At 40.4% G+C, this 18,918-nt stretch overlaps 1 protein-coding gene across 2 annotated transcripts in view; it reads left to right on the plus strand.

The window, feature by feature from the left end:
- The first annotated feature begins 8,348 nt into the window (after positions 1–8,348).
- Positions 8,349–18,918, plus strand: part of ldlrap1b (low density lipoprotein receptor adaptor protein 1b) — a 47,463-nt gene continuing 36,893 nt past the window's right edge. Inside the window, exon 1 of one of the 2 annotated variants that reach the window (XM_085390827.1) lies at positions 8,349–8,788. In XM_085390827.1, the coding sequence (XP_085246953.1) occupies positions 8,704–8,788 (85 nt within the window). In that variant the 5' untranslated portion in view covers positions 8,349–8,703. The remainder of the gene's footprint in view (positions 8,789–18,918) is intronic. The other variant, XM_085390826.1, reaches the window with a different exon arrangement.

An 18,918-nucleotide genomic window follows, 5' to 3' on the forward strand; every position in this document is an offset into this window, starting at 1 on the left:
CCTCTCTACCCCTCCTCCAGGTCTGACCTTGGCTGCGCTCTCGCTCTGTGAGGTTTACAAGAAATAAACTTTTTTTTTCTTGCAAACTGACTTCTCTCTTCTTGGTGTTGTTAATTTAACGTGTTTGCAGAGGTAAAACCAACCTGACAGCTTTGATGTCAGTTTCCCTCGGCTCGATCTCTCGATGTTTAAAATATTAAACCTCGAAGCTGCTGTGTGCTCTTCAGGCGCACTTTGCCTCAGTTTCATCAGTTTGCGTATTTGTTTAAAAAAAAAAAAAAAAAAAAAATCTCTCTGAGGGTCCATGCAGCTTTTTAAAGGTGTACACTTTCACCCTCTTAGTCGAACTCACAGCAATCTGCACAAAAAATATTTGGAGCTTTTTTTTTTTTTTTGTAGTTTTGCCTCTGTTACATCACCACAGTGGATTTTAAACCAAACAATCAAGATGTGATTTAAGTGCAAACTTCAGCTTTAAGGGGTTTAATTAAAGTTTTGCATAAACTGTTCAGGAATCACAGACATTATATACAGTCCCCCATTTTTCAGAGGATCAGGCATTAGACTGACGGGGGTCTGACAGAGAGGGGAGTTCAATTTGTCATTTCATGACAAATTAAGCAGATAAAATGATCGGGAGTTGATTCCAGGTCACTTGAATTCTCACTATGACATCCAAAGAGATCAGCGCAAGTGAGAGAGGCCAACATGAGAGGAAGAACTACAGAAAGGACCAATTTAAGAGTCTGAATGCACTGACCAACTCAGATAACCCATATGGAAAAGATATATATATATATATATATATATATATATATAAATCTTATAAAGTTTGTATCTGTCTTGTGCGAAACTTGTATGAAAAGCATACAAGAGTGAAAACAGATATAAGATGCCTTGAAAAATTATACAATGAAACTTGTATGTTTTGGATACTTAAAGAATATATGAAAGTAATGAGAAAGTGGCCACTTTCATGAGTAAATCATGTAAGTTTTTACTTTTTCTTTTCCATATGGGAAGACGAAAGAAAGAAGAAGAAAACTAAAGTGCGTGATCACAGAATTCTTTCCTTGGTAAAGACAAACATGTTGTAGTTGCATCATTGTCAAAGTGGACAGTCAAAAGATACCTTCATGAATGGGGGAAAAAACAAAAGTGCAAACCACTGGTTACACTGACAAACACGAAGAACAGATTAAACTTTGCCAGGAAAAGAAAATCCTAAACAGTTCAGAACAAGAACATTTGGAGGGATGAAACAAAGATGAACTTGTACCAGAGTTATATGAAAAAGGAGAAAAGCTGCTCATGCACATGTATGTCTGCCAGTGTGAACGGGTGATGAGCCAAAGCAACCCGAGTTTCTCAAAGGAAAGGAACGGCAAATTCTTCAGTTACATGATCTCAAACCAACACGGCAGCGTTTGATTTAATAAACAGAAAACGGAAGGCTGAGAGATCAGAAACAGTGTAAAAACTTGCTGTGGCCCCTTTGTTATTTTGGAGTTTGCCCAAATGCACCATCTCCCTTTTACCACTAGAAGGCAGTGTCAGTCTGATCAGTGATCACTTCTCTCCACACGAGTTCTGCTCATTCACTCTGCAAATAATCATTATATTCCCCTCTTTTTAAGACCATAAATCACATTTTATTCTGATAAAAGAGTTGGTTATTATTATTTATGCTTATTTATGGTAATAATTTGAGATGGACATTCTTTGGCCACAAAAAGAGGGAAAAGCTGGTCATTAAAATGATCATTTCTTGCAGGACTGGATGAGTCGTTTCTCTACCTAAATATGGACACGTGAGGGATGCCTTTGCTTTCCTGACCTTTGGCCCTGGAAGTTCATTCAGATCAGGAATGACACTTCCTGAGGTTTGTGGGGGTTAAGATTCCCGCTGTCAATGTCAAGCACCCCTAATTTCAAACAGACGCCCTCTCAGGAAGTGTCACGTGCCAAGCTTCCTGAGATATGTTTGATCAACCCGTGCATTGAGACTAACTGTGCTTAGATTGGTAATAAATCTGTTTTTAAACCCATCTGCTCCATGCTCTTCCACTTCCTGTTTAACAGGGTCAAACGTGGAACTGGCAAATTATGATCATTAGAAATTGCCCACAGTGCCATTAAGCATCTGAAATCTACAGTTAATCCTCCGGTTTGAAGGGAAGGAGGCATAAATAAGATAAAATGCAGATAAAGCTTCTCTTGAGTTACTCGGTTTGACATTTTTTTTCTTGATTGAAAACACTTTCACCCTAAAGGATTAGAAAAAGATTATTTTTGCAGACGATCACTGAAGCTTTGGTGAGCTTGCAGCAGAAACACTCCCATGCTTGCTCTGAGGGTTGCTTACTTGTGTTTGTCCTCATGTATAATTAAACTGTGTGTGTTTTGGCTCTTATACTCACCTTCAGAGTGAAGAACCAAAACATGCGTCTTCTCTCTCCTCTGGCAGAAACTCTCTGATCTTTCTTCTCCAACTAGTACTGCTGCTTCCTTAAAAGCCAGGCTTCGTGCTGCATGCTTCAGTTTACAGTCACTCTTTGTCCCATTGCATGGAGGCACAGTTGTATCTGCTAACAAAGGAACAGTGATTTAAAAGGAATTCACCTGCCTGAGCACAGAGGGACTTAAAGCAGTGATCAGTCTCTCTAGAAACTATTTTTTATGCTGTGTTGTAACTTAAAACTGAGCTTTAGATTGCACCTGAGGACGCTGTGGCCAGTTAAACTGTCATCTCCCATGAAATCTGGTACTGCTGGATTTTTTTGCGAGCCAAACCCTCGAGTGATTCACACACAGGGCGGTGATGTAAGCTCAGTGAAACTCACCAGAGAAATGTAGCTCTGCGACTACAGGAACCAATATGAGACAACATTCCTAATGTCAATCAGCATGTTTGCTAGAGATGCTCTGCACTGTATTTTATCTGGGCCTCAAAAATGATTGAGGTTAGAAAAAGATTCCACTTTTTGATTTCACTTTCTCACAGAAAGTGTTCAAATTGGGTTTTTTCATCACAAGGAAAGATTACACCAGTCTACAGTCATAATGCATCTGAAGGTACTTTTTTGAGTCAATGAAAAAGACAAATAATGCTTAAAGTTTGTGGTTTGGTTTAGTTTTGATGGCATGCTCCTGGATCATTTCTTAAATGAAACCAGAAATGACTAAAACACACCTCTGAGTTTTTGCAGCAATGGCCGAAATTGCCATTACCTGTACTAATCTTCACATGGCCACTCTGTTGTGTTGACATTGGTCTTGTATGAATTCTAAATGCAATTATCTGTTTGACTTTTGACTTCTTCTGTTTGGCCTTGGATTTGACCTTCCTGGTAGCAGGAAAAAGTACATATGAAATCGCCTATTTTATATACAAAGCAGGCAGCTTCTGAAAAGATGTTGACCAGTGTAATAAAACCAAGGGTCACAAAGGGTGAATTTTAAATTTCAAATGCCAGAATTGTTGCTGGATCTTCGCAGAAGTCTTATCCATGGAGCTAACTTTGGAGAAAACCAAAGAAGAACAATAAAAGGGTCAGAGGTCATAGAGGTTTGTTAAATGCACTCTTGAGCATCACTGCCAGTTACAGGTTTATACCAAAAAGTATATTTTTTTGAATTTTGTCTGAGCCTGGTTCTGTGGAGGTTTCTTCCTGTTAAAAGGGAGTTTTCCTTCCCACTGTTACCAAAGCACTTGATCACGTCATCTGATTGTTGGGGTTTCTGTGTTTTTCTGTATTAATGTATGGTCTCTACAATATAAAGCACCTTGAGGCAACTGTTGTTGTGATTTGGTGCTATACAAATGAACTGACTTGATTTATATTTTGTGGAAAGTTTTCAGATTTATCAGTTTAATTTAGTGAAACACACACTATGAGACTACTTTATGATACTCTTTATAACCGCCTCTTTCTGTCCTTGAAAATTCCCAGAACATACCTTTAACTATTAACTATTGGTTAAACATGTGGCCTGGGGGGGCCAGAACTGGCCCAACAAAGGGTCCAATTCGACCCAAGAGATTTCTCGAAAAATGTGAAAAGATCACAAAGAAGGACATAAATTTTGTCCTTTTGTTTTGCCTTTCTTACTGACAAAGACACAATTTGTGGCCTGGCACACTACACCAAAGTAAGAAAGAGATAAACCAAAACATGACGAACACTTCCTGCTTTTCACTATTTTGTGTGGAAATTTGATTTTCTTTGATTTATGTTAGTGGCATTTCTTTATTTAAAAACATGGGCGTATTATTGAACTTGCACTTCTTCTTTTTAAGAATCTCAGACATTAAATATGGACACATATAGTTAAACTTCCTTACCCTGACAGAAAGTGGAACATGTTGGAAGTGGTTATAGGTTATTAGCTTATAACCACAAGGTTATTGGTTATTTTACCCATCTGAGCCACTTGAGATCAAACTGGGCAGTGTGTAAGTTATGATGTAAAATGTGTTTAACAGCTCTGATTTAGAGTTAAGTAGTGGTTGATCTGACTTTTAGAAGAAATGTGAAGAATTTCTTTCTGAAACTGAGCTGGAATATGAAGTACTAAAGTACTAAAACGAACGTGTTCACATGATTTTAAAGGAGTACTTCAGGGAACACTACTGGTTCATCCACAGCTTTAAGAACTCCAGCTTCAAAACTTTCTGTCACTTGCATGAGAAAATCAGTTTTCATGCTAAGAAATAAAAGAAAATTGTGTTAAATAACTTGAGACACCAAAATTTTCTGTAGAGACAGAATTATTATCAGATCCGCAGTGGAAAGATGGCTTTCTAATCTAAGCAAAGATTCACTGATGCAAAATGTCCTTTTTGAGGAGAACCCCCCCCACGTACTTCCTCCATACTGCAACAGTTCCCTGTAGTGCAGGATATGGGGTCAAAGGTTACATTAAATTAGCCGCAGTAAAATCTTGTGTTTAAACTTTAATAACCACCTCTAGTGAAAACCAGTTTAGCCCAAAATACAAGCTGAGATGGGCATTTTGTGTTGCATGTGGCTGATGGATGTCAGTGGTGTGCTGCAAAAGTTCATGACTGGGCTTTCTGTGCAAAACAGGAATTAAAAGTGTTGGCATGACTGCAAAATGAAAAACAGGCACAGATTTATCCCTCACAACAATAAAGCATTGCAGTTTAGACTTGTGCTGGATGGAGGAGCGCGCTCACTTTTTGAGAACACTTTGTTTACTTTTAGATTATAACATTGTAAGAAATTGTTTTAAAGAAAGGAGTTCCTCAGGGAATACTACTGGGTCCTGCTTTAACAACTTTAGCGAGATTAGTGCAAAAAAAAAAAAATCACAGTGGTGATATATAAGATTATAACTTACTCATTTATGTAACAAAAAAACCATTTTTGCTTTTCATCCAGGGTTTGGTAACCTGGATGAAAAACTTATTTGTATCATGTTTGGATTAAACTACAGTATATATTATTGTACAATCTACTGTACAATATAAAGTGCCTTGAGGCGACTGTTGTTGTGATTTGGCGCTATATAAATAAAATTGAATTGAACTTAATAGGTTTACAAGAAACTGTACATCGGTTACAATCCTCACAGCCATATCAATGCCAACCAAAGATGGAAAAGTCACCGGGCAAATTTGGCTGGCTGACTGTTCAGATCCGCTTCATTCAAAATAGTCAACAGGGTCGCAAGAAGCGTGTGGAAAAACCAAGGCGCAAAATAACTGCCCATGAACTGAGAAAAGTCAAGCGTGCAGCTGCCAAGATGCCACTTGCCACCAGTTTGGCCATATTTCAGAGCTGCAACATCACTGGAGTGCCCAAAAGCACAAGGTGTGCAATACTCAGAGACATGGCCAAGGTAAGAAAGGCTGAAAGACGACCACCACTGAACAAGACACACAAGCTGAAACGTCAAGACTGGGCCAAGAAATATCTCAAGACTGGTTTTTCTAAGGTTTTATGGACTGATGAAATGAGAGTGAGTCTTGATGGGCCAGATGGATGGGCCCGTGGCTGGATTGGTAAAGGGCAGAGAGCTCCAGTCCGACTCAGACGCCAGCAAGGTGGAGGTGGAGTACTGGTTTGGGCTGGTATCATCAAAGATGAGCTTGTGGGGCCTTTTCGGGTTGAGGATGGAGTCGAGCTCAACTCCCAGTCCTACTGCCAGTTTCTGGAAGACACCTTCTTCAAGCAGTGGTACAGGAAGAAGTCTGCATCCTTCAAGAAAAACATGATTTTCATGCAGGACAATGCTCCATCACACGCGTCCAAGTACTCCACAGCGTGGCTGGCAAGAAAGGGTATAAAAGAAGAAAAACTAATGACATGGCCTCCTTGTTCACCTGATCTGAACCCCATTGAGAACCTGTGGTCCATCATCAAATGTGAGATTTACAAGGAGGGAAAACAGTACACCTCTCTGAACAGTGTCTGGGAGGCTGTGGTTGCTGCTGCACGCAATGTTGATGGTGAACAGATCAAAACACTGACAGAATCCATGGATGGCAGGCTTTTGAGTGTCCTTGCAAAGAAAGGTGGCTATATTGGTCGCTGATTTGTTTTTGTTTTGTTTTGAATGTCAGAAATGTATATTTGTGAATGTGGAGATGTTATACTGGTTTCACTGGTAAAAATAAATAATTGAAATGGGTATATATTTGTTTTTTGTTAAGTTGCCTAATAATTATGCACAGTAATAGTCACCTGCACACACAGGTATCCCCCTAAAATAGCTAAAACTAAAAACAAACGAAAAACTACTTCCAAAAACATTCAGCTTTGATATTAATGAGTTTTTTGGGTTCATTGAGAACATGGTTGTTGTTCAATAATAACATTATTCCTCAAAAATACAACTTGCCTAATAATTCTGCACTCCCTGTCACTCAGTCACAGAATTCCTCATTCCAGATACATCTAGACACATCACACAGACACACCTTAAAGTATGAGTATATATTTTTAACTTGATGTGTTAACAATGTTTCAGTCCTTTACAAAAACACAGATGACTCACCCATCAGAGCTTCATCTTTCAGGCCTCACGCTCACAGAGTCATAGCTCAAGTCCAAAGTCCCAGGGGTGCACTCGTCCTTCTCGTTTCTCTCCTTCCTCTTTTCAGCAACAGGTTTTTTTTTTGTTTTGCTTGCTAAAGATAATTTAAAATACCACTTCCCCAGCTAATTACGCTGTAAGCCACTTGCCAAAAAAAACCTAATAAATTGCTGCGTAGTGGAAGTCACCCGGGTTTGTGAGCATTTTGCACAAATGACAGGGAGCAAGGTCAGGAAGTATGAGTGAGATATTTTCCAGCATGCCCCACCGCCATTAAAACTTTTCTGCAAAGGAGTGTGGAGTGTAAAATGACCGTGAAGTGACACCATATCTATCTATCTATCTATCTATCTATCTATCTATCTATCTATCTATCTATCTATCTATCTATCTATCTATCTATCTATCTATCTATCTATCTATCTATCTATCTATCTATCTATCTATCTATCTATCTATCTATCTATCTATCTATCTATCTATCTATCTATCTATCTCAATTTGTGTCATTGTTTGGCTGTTTGTGTGTGCACGTATGTGTCTTCATTTGGCTTTTCCTGTAATGTGTCACATATTCTGCTGTAGTAAACCCCATCAGCATGACTTTTTGGGCTTGATCTTTAAGAAGAAGAATGCAAAAACAAAAGGAAGGTACTGGGAGCTCATTATCTGCGATTATAAAACTTACATTTTGTGTTTATTTATCAAAGATTTTCTATTTTTTACTGTGGACTCACTGTAAAGGCCTTTACACACTGGACACTTAAAATTCATGCAAATATTTGAATATTAATATATGATTTTATGATCTTAACAATAAACTAATAACAATAAGAAGCGATTTTTCCAATCCAAATAAACAAATGTGACCAATCAGACCACTGCATTTGGCAACATGTACACTGCAGTTCTAAACACCACCCGTACTGAATACACAAATAGTAAAATTATACTATTTTGCCTGAGACACGCAGCTAGACATTCCAGGTCAACTGGCTATAAAATTTGACAGTTTAATGGTTTGTTTTTACTTCCTTAATAGTACGCCAGGCAGATATGCCATTTGTCTTCTTACGGTATGTCAGAATGAAGGCTATAAAAACAAACAAAAATACAGTTCAAATTTTTTGACCTCTTGCTTTGTAAGTTGCACATTTTCTAAAGAGGACCTGTGGGCCGGGTTGGGTGCCTTTGACGGCCGCTTCTGGCCCCCTAACCATATTTTTGAACCCCCTTATGAGCAGCCGGCGATCGGAGGATCACGTCAGTCGTCGCAGAAGACGCGGGGGGACAGTAGAAACTGTAGGCCGGGTCTTAGAGGGCGTTATTAACAGGAATAACACTAGCACCGCCCGTCCGGGCTGCCAGCGCCGCCGCGGCTGCTGTTACTACCTCACCCACTCGCGTGACTCCACAAGCGGGCGTCACGCACCTTATCCGGTTAATTTACATACTAACACCGCCCAGGGGGACGAACATGGTAATTTACCGTCGGCTGAGAGCTAGTCGTACGAAGGAGGGGAGAGAAGAACAGCTGAAACAAAGTTTGAACGACAGAGGTTTGTTTTAAACCGAGCGGAGTGTTTCGACACGCACACACAGGCGCTCGTCGGGCTCTTTGCCCCACTTTTGGATTACGATATGGACGCTTTGAAATCCGCCGGAAGGGCAATTATACGGAGCCCCAGCATCGCCAAACAGTCCTGGGGTGCGGGCAGACATAAAAGTAAGTATTCGCCGTCTCATTGCACTCATGTGTTATCCAGTAGCTGGTGCTAATTTGGCTACACCAAAGCTAACTTGGCTAAGAAGAGCTAGCCTCCACAAGTAGCTAACTGTAAAACCGGTGGTCTCCGAGCGTTACCTAGCTACAGTTGTCGTAGTGGCGTGAACACCTAGCAACCCGAATAGTTTCACATCAGGAAACGTTTAGTGAGGGGATTGAACTAACTTGACACTGAAACTGACAGCAGCGCCCCGCAGCTCGTAAACTGACTCCCTGTGAGGCTCGGAATAACAAGTTCAGCCTCCACGCCGGCTCCCTGCCCACTCCGCTGAGTTTATTTTGGAACAGGGGCGCAAACAAAACGTGTCAGAAGTTTGAGGAGTGCTGCTGTTTTTCCTGCCACGTCGCTCAGACGCGCTCGGAAACGTGCAGGAGAGGATCGGTGGGAGCTAAAACACTGTAATCTGGACTTTAAGGAGGCAGGAGCAGGCACGGAGAGATGAGCGGTCTCCTTCCTGGCAAGCCTTTACAAGCCCTACAACTCACTCTGTTGCTAGGCGATGCACACTGGGAAACACAAAAATGAGGAGGCTGTGTTAAAGGGGGGATTCTTCAAACACCATGGAGGTGTCTTTAGGATGCACTATGATGACGATGCTCTTCAATCGTTGCATGCATGCTCAGCTGCCTTGCACAAAGAGTGGGGGGTTACCCCCTGCTCCCCATGCCTCTCTGGCTTTTTTTTAATTTTGTTTCACAGACAATGGAGCTGTTGGCTTGACCGTGCTTACACGTGCCAGACCAATCGATGCTTTGTTTTGGGAGTGATGCACAATCAGCAGGGTCCTTCCACATGCGATCGGGCAGCAGCTACGCAGACCCCTCCATGAGTAATCGATCAGCTCAGCTGATAATGGAGTTTCCCCTCCATGTGGAATCTGTGGCAGAGGTCACACCTCTAAGTCTTTTTCAGAGGTTTTGAGTTTTATCTGGATGTTTTTAAAAATGAGAAAAGTTGGCAGAACTCCTGAGGAGCCTTTTTTAATGCTTTAAGATTGTAACGGTCTTTCAGAGGTGTAGAAATGATAATCAAATGATCACACCATGAAATGCATTTTAAATGCATTATATTTGTAGACATGACAGAATAAAGTAATCCTGAAACCAAGAAATTTGCTAGAAATCATTGATTACTTTCACTGTGGTGAAAAATACACAAAATGCTGGATGTACAGCTACATCTTACATATATATGCTAAAATTCTGGTCCGCATCAGTAAACTACTCACTATTGTGAGACTTGGCCTGTGGTTCGACAGACTCCAGCTCCACCGTCTGGAACGACAGCTGGAGATAGTAGTCCTTGCTCTTCTTTGAAGATCTGTTGTGAGCTGCAAGGTCTCTCTAACCAGAACCTGGAGCAGGTGGAGTGCTGGTTCAGGTGCCCCTAAACTGAGCAAATGAAGCCTTACAGGTAAAAACTATTCTTTAAGCTGGTGGAGTCTGAGTCGATCCACAGGTTGAGACATTAGCTCTGTTATCTATTATCGCATTTACGGTATGATTTGTTCATGTATTTAAGAAAGCTACATCATTTATTGAATTCTGGGAAGTTAGCTAGTTCTTGTTAGGAGGGATTGTGAACTTTCAAGTCTCATCTCACCACGTGGGATAGGCAGCAGCTTAAGTAAGTTCTAAGACTTTTTTTTTGCCTACATCATGATACTGGGCACATCCTTTAGGCGTGATCACTTCTGTCTTAAAATGAATTTTGGATATAATTATATTTGAGCACCTATCAGTGTACCTTGCTTTTAGTATAATGCTGCATAATCCTGTCTTTCCTGTGGGACCAGGAGCTGAGTTTATGGCACCAGCTAAGCATCTCGCATTAAATACTGTAATTACTGATATTTAAATATAATCATTATTTATCACTCTTGTCTCTGTGAGTGATTACCCACTCTCAGCAAGCTCTGCACTCTCCTATGTTGCTACCACACTGATGGTCATTAACCTAGCCCCTCGCTTTACAGCTTTACTGTTCTAACATGACAGTAAATAAACCCCACAACTGTAAACATAATGAAACAAACAGAAAATATAATTGATATAAAGTGGGCTTAATATATTAGCCAGTGTCCATACGAAGATACTCTAACTCTGGATGCAACAATATCAGCAGATGCATGTAATATGAATGGGTACTGTGAAATGATACTTAATTAATCTACAAAATAGGAGTGAATTAAAAAAATAATTTAAATCAAAAAGGAATAAACTCACAAACTCAAAATATGTTAGCAGAATTTCTAGTTTGTGTGTTTGTGTTAAGTGACAGACATCTCTGTTTTTGTTTGCTTGAATCTGCCCCATACACCGAACAATTAGAGTAATGTTTGTGAACACAGTCGCTGGAGTGCTTATTGCTTCTAACAGCCAAGGAGGAGGACTACAACCTATATCTGGAATCCAGTAAAATTATTTTTGAAACCTACCACTCGATATTTTTTAGCTGGATGGCGATATAAGATATATATCTCGATATTTTTTTTAAGCCATAAAGTAAGAACAAAAAGAGAGTTCTTAGTTAAAGCTGTGTCCCAGATGTCACACAGGCACTTTTATTAACACAGATGCACATAAAAAATTACTCAAAAATAAATTATGAGCATTCATTAAATAATAATGCTCCATAAATAAAAGAAAACAATGTTGTTTTTGTGCATAACATAGAGCTCACAATTGTGCAGTCAAAATGTAAACTAAAAGACGCTGAACATAGTAACAAAGACAGACAGATGTCACAGCAGCTCTATTCCCAAGTTTTACTGCGTGACTGACAGCCTGGAGTTTGAAATCCGCTTCATAACCACGTCCCTTAACAGGTGCCATTTATGGTCCTTATACACACACAATACGGTAATATTACGTTGAAGCACAGTACGTATCACTCCGCGAGGCTCCTCAGTAGCCGTAATGCGCCGACAATCTATCAAGCGGTGCAGCTCCGTAGCTGACCAAAGTCGTACTCCAACATTTTTGACAGATTGCTGAGCGCCGTGTACCACATAAAAGCGGTTCGCGGCCATCAAGCACAACCAGAATTCATACATAAGGCGCGCTGTCAACTTTTGAGAGAATGAAAGGATTTTAGGCTGTGCAGCCCCTCCGGGCTGCATAGCGTTAGCGCGGTTAGCTCGTTAACACATTGACGCCGTCCAGCCCCACGCACGGGGCGATGCGCAGTAACTCGTTAACAGAGATTTGCTGTGTCCATCTTGTTGCTGCCTGCAGGTGAAGCGATGGGGGAGGAGGGGGAGTTGTGTTCTGTGAAGGAGAGAGGCGAGGCGGAGTAACGTTGCGTAGAGACAAAAGTGGATGAAAAAGAGGCAAACTTGCGGCTCCACAACTATAATTATAACGTAACATAGACTATATCGATATAAAGGATATTGTCACATCTTATATCTCGTATAAAGATATATCGATACGTTTTAAAAACTCGATATATCGCCCAGCCCTACCTACCACAACACTTTCTTATTCTTTCCTATCTGTGCATGGCAAACTGTGAGCTTGCTCTTCTTTACTGATGTTAGATGGTGTTAGAAGATCAACCTGATGTTCACAGCCACCACCCAGTTTGAAGTGAATATATGACCAAAGCAGAATTGTTTAATTTATCTTGCCCAACATGTATTTCTGTCAATTCACATCAAGTTTTGTTGCTTTAATGTGTCCCATACACTAGACCAGGGGTGCTCACACTTTTTCCGCATGTGAGCTACTTATAAAATGACCAAGTCAAAATGATCTACCCACTACAAAAATCCAAAACATATACTTATTTATAAATATATTGAGGATTCTTTATATCTACAATGTATATACATGCATAACCGCAATATCCAATATTTCACAACACAATTAACTATGTAAATTTTTTGTCATTACCTGAGTTTACTCTGATGACTTGCACTGAATTGAATCAGCCAGGGATGCATAGTCCGGACAGTAGCTGCTGACGGCCAGGTTTAAGAGAAAAAACCGAGAGCTAAAAATTGGAGTTAACTCGCTGACTAGCTTGTCAGTTTTACTACACTTCGCGCCGCTGTTTGCGCATGCGCAGCGACCTAAGCGTCAGAAAAAATCTGCTGTCATCTGACTGGCTTCCCTGTATCAATCAAGTGACGGGATGGATGATAGGCTGGCATCTATTTTTTTTTAATGCCATGCGATCTACCAATACTACCTTTGCGATCGACTGGTCGATCGCGATCGACGTATTGAGCACCCCTGCACTAGACGGTTACTTTTTATTAACATCTGAGCACTGACCTGAAGTTATTAATCATTTCGGAGCGTTCAAACTGTACACTGTTCTTGGATACACAAACACCAGAAGCTGCATCCAGATAAGTCTCAAGATCTCACTTTCTGTCACGTTGATGTACCCCGTATACTGTACAGCTATCGGTAATATCTGAACAGCACCATTGATTTGGATCTTTAATCACTACAAGAGACTCGGTCATGGAGGGCTGTTACTGCGCTGTTTTCAACCACACAAACACTGGAAACCAAATTAGACATCCACCAAACTCAAAATCTAAACACAATATGTACCAAAATAATAACACTGCTAACTTAAGATTTTGAAGGTAAGAGTTCAAACCACAGGTCTTTGTTCTTACTAATGCATATGTTACATTTTTAGAAACAAGTACGCAAATCTTTACTCATTAGTGTGGTTAAAAAACCTCTGAACATAAGTAAGTATACTTTAAACTTTGTATTAAGTTGAAGGCATTTCTCACACAGTGTAGTCAGCCTTTTTAGAGCAGCTGTTTATATTGTTTGATTCTTTTACCTACATTACTAATTTATTTGGGGTTCCTGTTTTTGTGTATGATCAAACAATGCGTCACCTTCCCCTTTTTTTCCCAATCTGTTAATATAATCTTACACTTGGCTGTTTTGGTGCTGTGAGTAAAAAGCAACTTGTCATCCTGTGGTGTTGATAGCTTCTCTAAAGTGTACCCTGCTTTTAAACATGACATTCATGCAGGGTAAGAATTAAAAGTTCACTTAACCTCGTGCCCTCTGGCTTGGATTGTATTGCCTTAAAGGCACAACATTTCAGTCTGTATATGCAATTAGGGTAAAGTTTTGCCTTTTTACAGTCTTGTTCCTCCCGTGTGTGGGCTTGGCCTTGTCAGAGCAGCCTATTCACAGCATTGGCATGCATCAACACTGAATTCCTCTTCTCCTACTGTCAGTGGTAGATCATAACAGGTGCTGTTATTGTTTTCATTAAGCTCCTGTGTCTTTGAATGCTTGCTGTTCGTCAGCCTTTTAGAATAGCCTGACGTCAGTGCTTGCTTCGTTCCCTTTGCTCTCCTTTTTGCATTCGTTTCCTGCATATCTTTAAAGAGCATGCTTTCTTTCTTGGCTTTCCTGCGCTGCCCTCTCATTACATCGACATAGTTTGGATTTTTTTTCTGGTAGGTGGTAGAGTGGTATGTAACATTAGACCTCTTTTTAGGTCATGAAAGCAACGTGTTTGTGTGCATGTGTGAGTGAGACAGGAAATCCCCACCTATATGACTAAAACATTTTCTTCTCATGGTCAAGAGGCTGTCTCCTCTGAGGTTATTGGTACTGACACTGCTAGATTACCGAATGTCTGAGTTGACCAGACTTGTGTGTGTGAGAGTGTGGACTACGTTTCATTTAAGACCTTTATGTGGAAACCAAAGTTGATGTTGATCAAAGTTATCATGATGTGTATTTCTACACCTTTTTCAGATAGTACTGCATGTTAAACTGTTATTATCGTGGATTAATGTCAGCTGCCTTGTTGGTTTGAGGAAGCCACCCGTCTCATGATTCAGTTGCTTGTAGATTCACATAAAGCAGGAACAACTTGAAGTATTTGCTTTCTGTTGGAGTTTATCAGTCTCTCACATCAACTTCATTGTGACTGATGATTGCATTGAATGTTTTTCTCTACACTTACAAGTAGTTATGGCAACCAAATGGGCAACCTTGAAACTTTTGACTGTATATCTCTCCTGGTGAGAGGCAGCCTTTCTCCAAAGAAGCGCGGTCTGACTTGAACTGACTGCAATCCCTCTGAGTTGGATCAGTGAAGGTTTGCATGTAACTGTGGAGGAATTTGTTTATTTTTCCAGATCTCTGAGGTTCTGTCTGGACTGTGAATACAGAATTTATAAAATAATATGAATTTTTTGTTTACGCAGATGGTTACAGGCTAGTTAATCGTTGTGTTATTGCAAGCAGATTGCATGCAATTGTCTGCTTGACCACATTTAATCACAGACTGATACGAGACTGTTTTGTTGCCAATTTATTGCCAACTTTATGCATCAAAATAGCATTGAAGACAGCACCTGACATGCCTTTCTTTAAAACAACCATTTCAAAGGCAATGTGATCAGAAGTTTATTCCACATGTCACAATAATCCTGGTTGCAACAGGGTCTCTAACCAGTTTTTTCCCTTGTGTGAGTGTAGCCAGGTTTAGGTCTGGACTTTACTGGTGTAATTGCGACATGCTGTCAGAGATTTTCAAGTTATTGCCGCAAATGCAATACAAGATACTGACTCATTAATCAGTGTCCAAAAGTAGTTTTAAACATATTTTAGTGATCAATATATAATTGTCTGTATAGGGTGTGGTGAGTAAAGACATGACCTCAGACACCACCCATGTTTATGTAAGAGGGTGGTGTGCCAAGTTATCAGCCAAACCCGGCGAGCTGTTTCCATAAACTGTAAAAGTACCATCATCCCTGCTCCAGCCCTGGTCACCCGGTGCAAAGTCATCCAAAAGTATCTGCCAGGCTGTAATAGAGATCACATCCTGCTGGCTTCCTTTATGGAGTGTAAAATCCTTACTGATTTACTGTGATCTGTATCTATAAGCTGCTTCTGTGTTTGGTCATGTGTGAGCATGTGCTGGTAGGGCTGCACAACTATGCTTCGTCACTGTTTCTCCCAGAGAACGATATTAAAAATAGATGCTGTCAGGGCAATAGATGAAAATGAATTATTGGACTTAAACATGGTATTCAGTGTTGGTGAAACTGGCTGCTTTGAGTTTGTGATCAGAAAAGTAGAACTTTTTCTATGTGGCGTTATTTTGGACTAACCACTGTTAGTTCTCCAAAGTGCATCTTTTAATGAAAGCATAAGTCTATTTATGGCAAAAAAGCTAGAAAATGAAGTCTTGAGTCACTAACTCTGTCTTTTGTTTCACGTTCTATTTTAAATAATAGGATGTAACACATTTACACCTGCTTTTAACAGTGCAGGGTGCTTCCAGTTTACTCTGTCATTCCGAGACACCAGTAAGGACGTCTGGGTCTAAACAGCATGACTTCGAGGAAAGAAATAGTTCATGTAATCTCCTTTAGCCATATGTCTAGACATATGGTCAGTGTTGCTTTGGTTCATTGTTAGTAGGCCGTGTTGGTGCCTAATAAACACCACTTGAGGCAAGAAGAGAGCCTAAAATACCAATTAAGTGTATTTGGATAGCCTTCTCTTTGTTAGCAGTTAGTGCTCCAGTCCACAGTTACAGCTCCTTCTGTTTAATCTGTCGAGCAATGGTGTCAGTAATACTTAAATAGCTACACAAGTCCTCAAGCATTACTGTGCACCTACACTAGAGACAGTCCTCCTTTCTGTAACTTGACTGAGTGTATCTGTAATGATTTATGGATCTCTTTTGAGTGTTCAGCCAGGAGGAAGGAATCAAACACCCTGCCTTTCCCCACCCCCTCCATCCCTGTTCAGCATCAGCACAATCCTCACATTTCACGCTTCCTCTTTACCATTAACTCATTCTATATATGAAGTCTGTGGGACTGGAAAGAGGATTATTTATGAATGTGAAGCTATTTTCACACAACACTGCAGCCCTGAACTTTTCTTGGCTTTACCCGTCAGAGCTGTCCTGGAGGAAACACTGGGCAGCGAATAATTACATTCTTCCAACGTGTTTTTAAATGACTTGTTTTGTCCACCCAGCAGTCCAAAATCTAGAGTCACTGTACTGTCCTGTGGCCCTTAGCCTCGTGTCCATTTTGGCTGCTGAACCTGAATTTTTCTACTGGTTAACAATCCAAGGCTTATACAGGAAATTACTTCACCTGCTTTGCATCTGTATGAACTTGTTTCCTCCCAAGATGTCTGTCTCGTTTCTCCTGGGAGGCTCATGTCTTTCAGATTAGTTATCATTTGCTTTGGTTTGACTGTTGCTTTAGTTTAAGGCACATGTGGGTTCGGGTTGGTGCAGGTTCTGTTTGGTTTATATCTCTGACCTTTTTATTAAATCTAAACCTTTTGGAAAACTGTTGCTGTGCTGAAAATGCCTCAGGATTCCTCAATCCTGCTTGGATCTGCGTGTCTGTGCTGGTGCCAGAAGTTGAAAGACATCTGCAAAGAAACACCCAAACGCACTGGAGTCGTGTGCAGAGAGTACACTAGTAGAGGGGTTGACCTGCATACTGCATAAATTTCAGGGTCATGCTGTAGATCTGTGGTCCCGGGTGTGAAATGCTGATGTGTTAAACAAGACAAACATCGATCTGCACTTTAGGCAGACTTTACTCGATTATCTTATTCTGTTGTTTTGCTGTGGATGAGCCATCCATCCCACACCTAGATTTTTCAAAACAATTACAGCACATTGTTGTTGGATATAAAACCTCCAACCTGTTCTTTTGAGTGAGGGCTACTGGAAAAAGCTGCCTGCGTTTTGGTGCTATGAGCCCTAAGCAAGAAAAAAGAAACTGGAACTCTATGCAAAGGAGTAGAGTGCAATCAATCTAACCAACTGCTGAAACTGTCGGCTGTGGAGTTTCTGTTCTTTACAGATAAGCGTCCAAACCACAACACCAAGGAAGACAAAACAGACTCGATAGAAGCACAGTAAAAATAAGGTAATCATGGTTTTTGAATCTTGAGATGCTGGCGTCCTTTTAAACACAGCTCCAGTTTGCTTCAAAGTTCAGTTATGAATAAATGATTGCACATTCCAGTATCACACCTTTAATGATCTTTAGTGTATGAGAGCATTTTCTAAACGCAGTGGTTATATCTTTTAATTTAGATATGTTTATTTGAATCAGTCCATTTTAACATAGGGCTGTTTTCATACCTGCTCGGGCTCATTTGTGCACAAATGAGATAAAAATGAATCCTTGTGAGGAGAAAACTTCCATTTATGAGGAAGCCAAGAATCCACTCCACAAAATTGTTCTAAAGACCTGCTGGTTGAAATATGAGGCTGAACTCGTATAAGAAAAATCAAGTAACATTAGCCTAGTGTATGTGTAGTGTATGTAGGGGTCAGGCACACTCTGTTTGCCTTCAAATTTCTCACCAGTTTTTCAAGGATTTTTATCATGCCTGATGTAAGAGCAAACCTGTCTTTAATAATTTAGAGATTTGGTGGTATATTTATCTGCATAGACTACAAGGTGCACCGTGCATCCCTCGATTTTGTGGAGACTGCATCGCTTTCAGTGAGAGTGATTTGAGCTGCGTTGGAGTGCAGCCGCTCCTGTTAGCCGTGACTCCGCGCAGAGCGCTTTAAGGATCACTTTCATAACCCAGATTCCCGCTGAGAGTACATTCTGGCCTCAGCTGGTCATCCGCTGTAATCCCTGACTGGCATGACCTTTCATTTCTCCTCTCATCTCCTCACTTTCCTTCATTGAGTGGATTTGGCCAATACTGAGTGACATGTGTCTCAATGTTAAGGCATCAATTATAAGACTCTTATTTTCTACAAATCCTTCCCTTCACACTGAACGTTGTTTCAGACGGGCCTAAAAATTAAACGCTGATGGCTGCACGCTCATGCAACACGTGCACCGTCTGATATTGATTATGATTATTATGATTAACCCACAGGTTTGGAGGATGAAAGTAGAGAAGCATCTTGAAGCTCAGGGACAGACAGACGAGGTCACATGCTGATGGGCTAAAATTTAGATCTCGTTTCGTATCGATTGCTCCCTTAGTGAACTGGTCTGTTTATGCCTCTGTGGTCATTTGTGCTTAATGGTTTTATTTGTGGATGTCACATAGAGTCT

Source organism: Rhamphochromis longiceps, linkage group LG19 (assembly GCF_057381845.1).
Source record: "Rhamphochromis longiceps isolate RC_006_pf linkage group LG19, R_longiceps_female_GT1.1, whole genome shotgun sequence".
NCBI classification, from domain to species: Eukaryota; Metazoa; Chordata; class Actinopteri; order Cichliformes; family Cichlidae; genus Rhamphochromis; species Rhamphochromis longiceps.